Genomic DNA, 12,827 nt, shown 5'->3' on the forward strand with positions numbered 1-12,827 from the left:
TTCTTTGACGCACCAGATGGGTGGATCACCATATTGGAGTCTTTTTCCACTTGTCCATGTGCTTCCTTCAACTTCAACGCTTCAGGAGTTGTGCTCACCTTGGAATCTGCTACAGATTGTCAGACAAGCTACATAAATTTGACAATTTCTGCAATACTTACATATTAACTTGATTTTACAAAGAAAAACATATAAAACATCAAATAATGGACTTATTACCTTTGTATAACCTTCTTCAGCGCAGATGGAAAATGCTCATGTGGAACATGACAAAATGATGTAAAAAGGTTGATTATAACGGTTTCTATAAGGTGAAAGAGGCCAAACTAAAGTAGCAAATCGACTAAAATATACTAATTTCGAGTCCAAATATTCTACATTGTTTAGTTAAATCATAAGCACTTAATTTGACCATGACCCCCTCTTAGTATTATTCACATGGAATTATGTCAAATCCTTCCTAAAATAAACACAAGTCTGAATCTAAAATCCATTCTCTATTTGAGCTCAAAACATATTGTCGAGTAATTATTCAATGACCAAACCTTCCGTGGGCTTCAAACTTCATTTGTTCATTGAATCTCTTCTTTTGATTAAAAAATTTTACTAACATGTTTAGATGAAGATTAATGGTGTTTCGTAATTATTGTTTTTTAAGATAATAGAAATTCACTTCACAAAAAAAAAAAAGATGAATGGTGTTTCGTAATTACCGTTTTTTAGGATAATAGAAATTCACTTCACAAAAAAGAAGAAGGATGAATGGTGTTTCAAATGAGACTTGCTCCAACTTTTCATACCATGAGGATATCTTTTTTTTCAATGAATCATGTAAGGGTATTTGTATTAATAAAAGTTGGAGATCGGCCCAAAATACTTACATCCATTTTCTAAGACAAAAAAAACATCTTCAACATAGAAAACAAAATTTATATTACCACTTGGTCTGGATAACAATTTCAGATAGAAGAGATGTCCATTGTAAGCTTTGCAGAAGGACCTCAGAAGGAAATAAAATTTGTAGACTAACATATTGACACAAGAGATTTAACATTGAATAACATCAAAAGGACAAAATATACCTCCAAAATCAAGGCATAAATTTCATCACAGACCACGACTAGCCACTTCAGAGCCTCTAGTGTGACAGGTCCTCTTTCCTTCCATAGGAGCACAGAGCCAAAACCTCCTATCACCAGCGTCTCAGTAGGAATGATGGAGACTTCTAGTGCGACAACACGAGGACTTAGCGAACAGACTTCCTCCCTCAACCCTTCCAATGAATTCTCCATGTCAGCATGGTAGTTTAGCGGCTTAGCCTCCAAAAAGAGCTAGAATGAACACATTTATCTCTCAACCATGTATTCAAGTTTTTGAATTGAAGCAAGAGATGCATGTATTGCATCCAAAAGTTTGTCAATTGTTGTAGTTGCATTGAGGTTCTACTGAGGATCAAAATTACTTTCCATCATGAGACAAGGGGTGGAGTCCCTGCTAGAAAACACAATGGAATTCACTACACCAATTGCTAAAACCAGGGGAGGCAATCTTGAATGCAGAGGGACCAAGAAATTCGATATATAATTGAAACCAGGACCCTAGCATGAGCCAACCTCCAATGAATAAACCTAGACCTCCAGGATAGCCTCACCATAACAGGAAAATGACAAACATGTAACATGAGACAGGAGAATTAACACCATTTTCCTACACAAATCATTAGACACCGCAACTGAGGAATTCAACAATAACTCAAGGCTAGAGCAGAATAAATAGACATGACCGCCAAGAAGGGAAGGTGCCAGAATTTGATGCCACATGTACAACGACATTTGACACTGAGAACAATTCATGAAAATATGGGGCTGGAAAAGGGAGAGGGCCGACCAAACCTCAAGTTGGGTATGGGCCCAAGATTCCACTTTGAGGTAGATTTGATTACTCCTCGAAAAACACATCGAATTTTGCAAATTGAGAGAGGGTAGGGAATATCTCTCCCAAATTGTCATGTTAAAACTAGGTGGACCCAACATTACTAAAGAAATGGAGAGAAGCCTAACCTATGATTCAAATCAATTACACCTTGATTCACTATGACACCTTTTTTAGCAAGCCCGTCAACCATCGAGTTCAAGTGTCTATACACATGAAAGAAATACACTTGTTTGCACTGAGAGCTTGAAGCAAGGATCCTTTGACTTAATGGCGTGGGTTCAAAGCTAACGGCCTTCTTGGATTTGGTAAATTGACGGATCGCAAGCATAAAATCACCAAAAATAATTATCTTGGGGATTTTCAGTTCATTGACTAGTTCTAGCCCCTTCCATAGAGCTAAGTATTTTGCTTGATTGTTTTTCATTGTTCTAAGACCTTAAGCGAATTGGGAGACAATTTTTTCATCGGGGCCAAGGTTGACCTCTCTCGCTCTTGCTTCCCCCGTACCATGGGGATATCTTACAAAAATAATAATTTTGGATAAAACTGAGATCAATTACGTACATAAGATTTCTCCACCATTTTTTTAGGAGTTTTTCAACTCATCAAAATTCCTCAAGAAGTAGAAAGAATCACAATCCCTATTCAACCTAGAACTTATAACATGATTATGCATGTCCTTTCCATCTCTAATATTTTGATGTTGATATTAAATAAGATTTTTGGCCTTCTTGATTCTCCCTAACATCCTCTATAAAGCCTAGAAATTGTGAAATGATCTTTCCTATGTTCTTGGCAATATTAGTAACTATTAGTCAAACCATTCCCTTTTCTATATCAACATTTCTTATACAAATAGAATGGTAATAGTATTGTTACCTTTCTTATAAAAATATAATGGTAATAGTATTGTTACCAATGGAAACCACATTTTTAGAAACTCTTAATTTTGATATAAAAACCATATTTGATCTTTTTTTAAATACACTTAAAATACAATAAATTGATCCATGTACCATTTGATAAATTATTAACATAAAATTTCTACAAAATCCATCCATACTTATAAAGTTTCATGAGCCAATAAAATATCTTCATAAATTCTATTGCCTCAATTCCTAAACCATAAAACCAAAAACACGAGCCGATAAAAATATCTTCATAACTCAATTCCTAAGCAATTATACCAAAAACTTGAGATCCATTGGATTTTCTTTCAAATCAATAACCAACCACTATTGCATTGTCATCAAAAAAATATCTATTGCATTGTCATCAAAGTATATCATTGTCGTGTAAAGATAAGCCAATAAAAATATCTATTGCCTCTCAATTCCTAAACCATAAGACCAAAAACATGAGCCAATAAAAATATCTTCATAAAATTATCATTGTCATTTTCAAATTATCATTTTATTCATAGATGCATATAACAATCAACAATAATTTCTTTCCCATGGATAATTTTGAAATAAAAATAATTATATATATATATATATATATATATATATATATATTTGAAAAATAACTTTCTCATTTGTACACATTAAATAGTAACAAATTGAATATATCCAGATATTTTGTATATAGTTATTTTAACAATTATTTTACACACTTTATATGTCAAATGGTTGAGTGGAGATAAATCTTTTGTTCTATAAATAGGGAGATTTCATATACCAATTTGATGTATAATTTGATCATGATTTTAAAATTAAATTTATTATTATTATTATTATATAAAAGTACATTTTTCCACTCTTTTATTTATATAAATTGTGTTATAGTTGTACTATTTACTCACAAAAATACTATTTAATATTGGCCATAGAGTTACCATGCTTTCATTATTAATTTTTTTTTTACAATTAGGTTAAATCGAGGTCATAGGTATGCCATTATTACATGGAAAACAATTTGCCCAATTGTAAGATGCTATAACCGAATTATGCGAAACTCAACTTGGTCTTTTAAGAATTATCACTGCCATTTGCAGTTTCCAGGTCTTTTTTCCACAGCTTAAATTCCTCACTTAAGCTCCTCAATTGTAGGGTCGTGCCATTTCTGCTGCAGAATCCCAACCCTGGAATCTCTCTAACAGAACGCATATCCTCCGACTCTATCGTTTCAACCTTTCTTATACAAATAGAATACCAATATGTTTCTATTACAAAGTTCAAAGTTCATGTTTACATATGTATGTGATAATTCCAGAATGTGCATGAATTCAAATCACAGGACATCAAAATTACAGTATAGAATACCAATCTATACTTGCGAATGATAAACGACCTTTTTTAGTTTGCTGTCATTTATGTTGTTTAGTTGCAAGCCTGTTACCTCGGGGATCTCTCATGCAAGCAATAGGTAATTACATTATATTTTGTTCATTACAATTAAACATTTTGCTTAAAAAAAAATTCAAACTAATAATCTATCTTATATTTTGTCAGCGATCTACTTTGCCATGTCAAATGCTATTGACAAACAAAAACTAATAATACGTTGAACTTTACTCATAAAAATATTCCAATTAATTATTTAAATTACGTACGTAAAAATAAAAGTTGTTAATCATTTTTAACATGTAAAGATAAAAAGATTCTGGTACAAACGCTGAGCTTATTTTTTCATCGTACAATGAAAAAATATAGTGTAACAAAGTTGTTAATCATTTTTGTTATGTAAAGATAATAAGATTTTGGTACAAATTAAGTGAAGGTTGACCTTATTTTTTCATCGTACAATGAAAAAATATAATCTAAGTTACACTAGAAAGGTACAATGAATTTTTTATATGTTTATGAGGTAGAAAGGTTAAAATACTTAAATTTTTTTGTATTTTTTATTATTTAATATGAAAGAGATTTGTAAAAAAAAATTATTCAACATGGAGTTTGGCTCATAGTATTTAAATTTCTTTATGGCTCATAGTATTTAAATTTCTTTATAAATATATTAATGTAGGACATAACTAAAATATTTTAATGTTTTTTTTAATTTATATATATAGTAGTTATATTGGTCATTGAACAATTCCCAAAATATTAAGGGACTAAATAATTTATCATCTTTGTTAAAAATATTATCTTAAAAGTGTGTTGCCTACGTAAATTAAATCACAATTTCAAATTATTTGTCACAATATTAATGTTCCTAATCTTTTTACATCGTCAAAACTATGATGATTTTGGAATACATCAATGCTATTCCAACATAGAATTTTAAAGAGATCCAAATAATTTCTTACCTTTATCTTACTAGACATTAATCATTATTATCATCATAATATAAAGTAATTGAGAATAAAAAGAAAATGTTGCTCTTAATGAAGCAATATGTAATCCTCTATGCTTAATATGGAGTTGACACATGACATTTAAAAAAATTAATAACAACAAAAAATTCAATGTCCTACATAATACAAAATTAAATATTTCAAGATCAACTTTATATATAAAATAATTGATAGTAAAAAATTCTTATAGTTAAAACATTTCAATGCTTAGTTCTATATGAGTATGTCATTAATTTCATACTTAACATGGAGTTGACATATGATATGTGGAGGTCATAAGTGGGTGAAAGCATGGAGTTGGATTACACTTTTTGGCAAAAGAAGACCCGTTTGGGTTGAAAAAACAATAACTAAATTGAGTTCAATGCTTAGTTCTAGTATGAGTATGTCATTATTTTCATACTCAACATGGAGTTGGCACATGATATGTAGAAGTCATAGGTGGGTGAAAGCATGGAATTGGGTTACATTTTTTAGTGAAAGAAGACGCGTTTTAGTGGAAAAAATGATAGCTAGATCGAGTCATTTTTAAGCACTCGAGCACTAAAAAAATAGCTGGATCGAGCTATTTGAATTTTGAAATCAAACACTCGATCAAACCTTTTGAATGTTAAAATCCATAATTTTAAATTCCTCAAGCACTAAAAAGATAATTGGATCGAGCTATTTTAATTTTCAAATCAAATGCTCGATTGAGCTCTTTGAGTGCTAAAATCCATAATTTGCGCACTCCTGCAAAATTCATGCAACACAGGGAGTTGATCACATTGGATATTCTTTATCCAATAGCATATGAATTTGACATTTTCGAATTCATACGATATTTTTCATCTAATTTCCTTTAAACATAATGTTTGAAATTTTTTTGAACTGTTTTAAGGAGGTTGAATAAAAATCAATATCATAAAATATATAGAACTAAAAAATTTCAAAAAATACCACTATTTTAATTTACAAGTCCTCTTCAAAACCGTACTTTTGTCTTTTCAATTTATTTATATAGTTGAAAAAAACCTTATGTGAACACATGTTTGCAAAATGCAATTGAAATATTACTTTGTCAACTTCGAAAAATAATAAAAAATATATATTTTTGCATAAAAAAATAAATTTTTAATATGAAAAACTTAGCTCTCTCATATCATAATCATATATATACTTTTTAAAAAATATACATTTTAGACTAAGTTATGCTACATAAACAATACCTCTTACATGTGTGAAAAATTGCAAATACAAACATTTAATTTAATAGAAAATTGACATATTATACAACACTAAATATTTTTGCAATGTTGCAAAAATATCATTACAACAACATAATTTTCCACGATCCTTTTAAAGCTAATCAAAATTCACTCTTTACATGAATTTTGAAGCTTCAAAATTTGCCTCTTTTACTTCGAATCAAGATTCGGTCGTGGCTATCCCTTAACAGCATTAGGAGATTGCCTTCCTCAAAATATGGTTGCCACTAGCAAATTACTAATCTATATTTAGAGAAGAAAGTTTGTTTAATACACATACAAAATGCCGTCTGTGTTCATTTGACTCTCTTTACTGTTGTCACAAAATTTATGTTCAAGAATTTACTATTGCATTTGAATCTGAATTGGTTACATAATGCAATTCCTATGGGCACCGACAAAGAAAAATGAGAATTCCTCCGGGTGCCTCTCTCTTTTTTAAATTCAGTCAACTGAGTCTCAATCGAAATCCCCCCATCAAAATCCCCAGGATTTCAAAACCTCAAAGGGTGCCAATCTAATATTTCCTAATAAATCGATCGTTGACACAAATCCACAGTAATTGCTACCAAGTTGGGAACATTTTGTTTAATGACACTAACAAACATCTCTTTTTCAGCACTAAAATTCTATTGAATAATTAGTTAATTCTCTCTGCTTTTAGTGGTCGTGATTAGACGGGTATTCCCACTCCCACTGCATATTCACATAGGCTATATTTTTTAGTCCAACTAAATAACTTTGTATTGCACTAATACAATTATCATACCTCATCTAATAATGATAACGACATGAGCATACCTTTTATCACTATCTATATCCTTTGCTTGAACTTTCCATAGAGATAACAGACATGTAGCACATTTCAAAAATTGCAACTGGCCTAAGATAAGATGTTAAGATAAACAAATAATTAAGTTCAATGAATTTGATTTTTTAATTTTTATATCAATTTTTTACTATTTATATGAAAAATACTTGTGTTTCTATTTTTGAGAGACTCTCATTACAAGGATATCCTTGTAATGAAACATATTCAATGAGGAAATTAAGCCCTAATAAAAAGCATAATAATATTTTGCTAACTAGCCAAGTCACATCGAGTTGACAACATAGATTATAATATAAAGAGCAAGTAAATTGCTTTTGATAACTTGTCTAACATTGCAAAGTTATAATAACAAATAAATTGCTTTTATCGAGTGTCTTAAATTGCAGTTGTAATGCTCTGCACATAACACCTCAATAGGCCAACTATAGAAGAGAAGCACAATTCTAAATTACGATAATAATGATAAAGTTACACAACTACTTTTAACCAAATAGTAAAACTTCTCTTAAAAATCAATCTTAATATTAAAGATTCATATACATGTGTGAATGATATAATTAGTTAAGTAGAAGAATCAAAACCCTAAGATGTTATTTTGTTCACATTTCACGTATAAACATCTCTCCCACCTCACCTCAGTTGCAGAGCACCTCACACTTGTATATCTCTCTATATACATAACTGGTTATTAATGCTGGCAATGAGAAGAGTTAATAGCTGAGTACCATTTACTCATGCAAGTAATCTCCTATATTGGCTAAAGCGTGTCAACGCCTTGATTAAAAAGGTTACTTCTCAATGCGGTTCACGGTCCAGAACCTTATATGATTCGTTGTCCATAAACCATTAGACCTTGAAAAAAACAAATGCATAAAGGTTACTTCTCTATCCCCTGCAGGGTTCACCTTCCAGAACCTTATTATTAGAAAAAGCAGAATTTATCTTGCTCAAGTCTTTTTTCTTGCCATTATTTTGGTTGGATTCAGGTTTTCCCTTCTTCCCCTTTCCAACTAAGCAAGCAAAATTATTTTCATCCTCTACTTTGGATGATGTTCTATTTCTGTTATTTCTCCTCGACTCTTCTCGAATCAAATTGAACCGCAACCTTTCCAAATTCAGTAATGTTTCCCTTCTTTTCACAGAGTCCTGATAGTTGTGCCAAAATTTGGGAAAGTCCTGATAGTTGTGCCAAGATTTTGGAAGACGCGGAAGAGCTAGGCTAACCAAGTCATATTCTGCTATATTCACTCCCAACCCCTCCATGCTCAATCTCTAACTTGCCTAAACTTGGAGAGAAGTGCAAGAACTGCTTATACAACCAATACATTATACACATAGACAACTTGTCTGGGACAACTTAAATCCAAATAATTGGGATCACCAACTCGCAACACAGACTTATCATTTTTACATTATTCCAACACTTATATGATTCGTTATCCATAACCCATTAGACCTTGAAAAAAACAAATGCATTACCTGGTTCAGATCTTCAAAAGCAAATACAAAAACGAAGCTAATTACAGATGAGCCATGAAAATTTTCAAGGAATATCAAATATGACCGAAAGGCCTGTGTTATTAGTGTATACGAAACCTAAATTATGAAAAGTAAATTCATCAATAAAGCCCATGATATGCATATCGGCCGGGTATCAAATAGTTCAACGATATTAACAAGCATAAGCCACCTCTGTAACATGCCCAACAGTATGGCTTAGCAAAGGCATTAAACATGACTTTGTGTACAGGGCTTTAGGCGTGATTAGAAGCTAATATAACAGAAGAAATATAAATGAGTGGCTCTACTGGAAAGCTTCGTAGAAAGCCAAGAAATCTGGTATTTTAAGAATTATATTTATCGTTTGCAGTTTCTAGGTCTTTTATGCACAACTTACATTCCTCTTGAAGCAACTCCAAGCGTCCAGAAAAGGTTTTGAGCTCCTCAATCTGATGTTTGCGCCATTTTTGTTGCAATACCTTGGCTTCAGCTTCATTTAACCCTGGAAACTCCCTCACAGAACGCACGGTCTCCAACTCTTTCATTCTCCTGGATAAATTCGAGCATAGGCAGCTCCCAATTCCTATGTCACTTCCGAGGAACTGATCTCGGGCAGCGACAACAGCACGCTTAAACAAGCTATCAATCAATCCTTCCATCTTGGCCTCCGTATCATCCAACATAGCCTGTACATTATCCTTGACCTTGCTAAGCAAAGCCCTGATCTCTGTTTGAATGAGATTAAACTCTTCATCATGGTTGCAAGCAACCCTAGGTGGAGTTTTGTCTGCTGTTTCTCCATCGTTATCTTCTTCCTCTGCCTGCTGATGCTCCTCTTCTTCTTCAGGTGGATAATCGGTAACTTCACCATTTTGGCGCTGGAAGGGATGAGAAGGGCTCCTCAGTTCTCCGTTGACGTAGGCAGTTTCAGTTCTACTTTCATGGCGTCCCTCGTGAATATCCTCATTGTGGGGTTGCCTGGCATGAGACCAGCTTCGCAGTTCTCTGTTCTGTTCCATTTCGATGTCTTGGGCAGCTTCATATTTTCTTTCATGGCGACCCCATATTTGCTTCCAGACCTTATACAGGTCTGCCTCGTGAGGGCTCCTGTAAGGAAATAATTCCTCTGTGATTTTTGCATCCCTTAGCTGGGACTCAATGGTCCAAAACCTGGACCTCATGCGCTTCATCTTTTCATAGATCTGGCCACGGGATTCAGATTTAAGGGTTTCTTTGGCTCGCTCGTAGAACGCGGGCATTTTAATTTGGCCTCCCGGAGAGGACGCGAGGAGCGCATTGGCCAAGCTGATTTCATCCTCGGCAGACCATTTCTTGGGCGTATCCTTGGCAAGCTCCAGTCCACTTGATCTGTGAGTCGCGTCCCCGAGGACCGACGGCTCTTTCGGATATGTCTGGGCCAGCAGCTCTTCGATATCAATCTGCGATTTGTTTCCGCTGGGTCCTGTTTTTCTTGAATTCTTCTTCTTTTTACTCGCGGGCAGCTTGATCTCCAGCCTGTCTCGACTCTGCTTGGGCCTTAACCCGTCTCTGGTCTTCTTCATGACTGAACCGCGGCGCGGTGTCTTGGGCTCCGAGTCGGAAGAAGCAGCAGAGAACTTGGTGGGCGGTGTGGAATTGCGTTTGGCATGGGATCTTGCATCGCCGTCAGAAGAGGAAGGAAGAGCAGAGGAGCTCATATTGCTGGTAGCGAAGCACTCGAAAATGATAACAGTTTTGATTTACAGCGGCTGGGTGAATGGAAGTCTCGGTGAGAAAAGCGACGGTTGAATAGGGCGGCAGGGTACCGACCGACGCTAGAGCGTTTGAAAACGTTCGGTGGAATGAGGATCGTGGGTCATCATTAAGTATTCAATGGACCAATAAACTTCATATAAGACTTTGGGTATAATTATTGAATTTGTAGATTAAATTCTATATCATTCGTTGGTAAAAATATGATAATATAAGATATATGTGGTAAACAATATGTATTTTAGGTAGTAACGTGTTACATGCTGTAGGATATGTTTTTGTGGATTTAAATATTTATTTTGTTGCATATTAATTTAATGGTGGTGGTTTTGTTTTGGTTGTGTTTTTTTTAATTTGTTTTTTTGGAGTTATGTGTTTGTGTTGACTTAAAAATAAACGGTAATGGAATTCAAATGAGATCCCAACTAGCTTTGGCTATAAATAAAAATAAAAATTTAATGTAGTTCAATTATTTTATGTTGTAGTTTTTTTTATTTGAATTTCATTATTATATTGTGAGTGAGATTGTGATTTTTTTTTTATTTAAATATATTTTTTAATATATAAAGGGATTCAACACCCTTCAATGTAATTAATAGATAAAATGGTCTTTTCCCAAAATCTTTCTATACAATTTGGGGAGAGTGTGTGATTTCTTGTTTTTTAAAATGTGTTTTTGAATGCATAAATGGATTCAACACCCTAAAAAACCACATGGCACTTGAATGTGTTTAACTTATTTGGAGGTGCAGCCAGTTGGATGAGTAAGAGACAGTCGGTAGTGGGACTTTCAACTACAGAGGTAGAATACATGGCAGCCACTCATGCAAGCAAGGAAACAGTTTGGTTGCAGAGATTGTGTTCAAGTATGGGGTTAGTACAATGAGCTATAAGAATAAACTGTGACAACCAAAGTGCAATTTTCTTGGCAAAGAACCCTGCTTATCATTCGAAGACAAAGCACATTGATGTTCAGTATCACTTGTAAGGGATATGGTTGAGAACAAAAAGGTGTTGTTGGTAAAGGTGGAGACTTTGAAGAATACTGCAAATGCATTGAAAAAGTTTGTGAGCACTGAGAATTTCTCTTGGTGTAGAGAAACAATGGGCGTTGCAAGGCTAGGCCAATGACTAAGCTCTCATGTGGCACCCTGTGGAAATAAAACAACAAGTGGGAGAATGTTGGGCGTGTGAAATATTCTTTCCACGAATAGCCCCAGTAGTGAATCCGGTGGGTTAGAGGGGGGGCGACCAGCCCCCCCTTCGTTGCATCGGGCACAGTGGGGGGGGTCACAGGGGGGTCGACAGCCCCTCCCTGTCAGAGGGTTTGAGGGGGGTGGTAGCCTCCCTCTACGGGGTCCAGGGCAACACCCTGGTTTTTTTTTTTGACCCTATATTAGGTGGGCGGACCTACCTATAGTTTTGTGCGTGGTTTTCGCACATGATTTTGGGAATGATGGTTTTTTGCCCATGGTATTTTGCAGATCTGGTCAAGGGAACTATGGTTATGTTCTAATCTAGGGTTAATGGATTGGGGTTTATGGATTCTTCAGCATGTATATATATGTATTGTAACATTGAAAGGAATATAATGAAAAATCAATTTGGTAGTCCCGCTTTTGGGATCCAGGGGAAAATATCTGCATATATTTGTTTTATGTTTTATGCTCATTGTTTATTTTATGTTTTTAGAATTCGTATGTAGGGAATTTTTGTTGAAAATAGCAACAAGAAATGCTAAAAATAGAAGTGCTAAAAATAGCACTGTTATAAATAGTAGTTTGGGTACTAGTGTTGGATTGAGCAACAAGGAATGAAAAATGGAAGCGCTAAAAATAGCATTGCTATTTTTAGCAGTTTGGGATAGATTCCAATTTTAGTCGGTCCCTGGACTAAAATAGGAAGTAAAATTCGAATTTGAACTTAACAGTTGTTTGAAAATAAATTAATTAATTCACCATGAGTTAATTAGTTGTGAAAAATCAAACATGAAGTCTATATGAGGACATGCAATAGTTTCTCTATTAATTGAGGAATTTATCCATCAGTTAAAGAGATAAGGATGAGTTTTAATTTGAGTTGTAATTAGTTGGCGCAGTTAACTGAGTCAAATCCAGTTATATTGATTTAAACAGTTTGTTTAAATTAATGTAAGTTCAATTAGTTAATGCATGCTTGCATATAACTGTTGCACTTCAGATAATTGAAGATTCTCTCATGAATAACTCATGCATGTCAGTTCAAACAGAGACCCAGTTGAGAT

The 12,827-nt window shown here is 33.9% G+C and overlaps 1 protein-coding gene across 1 annotated transcript; it reads right to left on the bottom strand.

Annotated features, from left to right (window-relative positions):
• Positions 1-8,852: 8,852 nt before the first annotated feature.
• On the bottom strand, positions 8,853-10,658 carry LOC149224574 (uncharacterized). Its single transcript, XM_089386166.1, has one exon. It carries the CDS (start codon positions 10,507-10,509, stop codon positions 9,157-9,159), a length of 1,353 nt encoding a protein of 450 aa, XP_089242292.1. The 5' UTR covers positions 10,510-10,658; the 3' UTR covers positions 8,853-9,156.
• Positions 10,659-12,827: the final 2,169 nt, after the last annotated feature.

Source organism: Pinus tabuliformis, chromosome Q (assembly GCF_031772625.1).
Source record: "Pinus tabuliformis cultivar Carrire ecotype Pingquan chromosome Q, CPIR1, whole genome shotgun sequence".
Classification (NCBI taxonomy): domain Eukaryota; kingdom Viridiplantae; phylum Streptophyta; class Pinopsida; order Pinales; family Pinaceae; genus Pinus; species Pinus tabuliformis.

Bases quoted from the DNA above. Each gene is read 5' to 3' on its own strand.
- LOC149224574 (XM_089386166.1), bottom strand. From the start codon at position 10,509: ATGAGCTCCTCTGCTCTTCCTTCCTCTTCTGACGGCGATGCAAGATCC.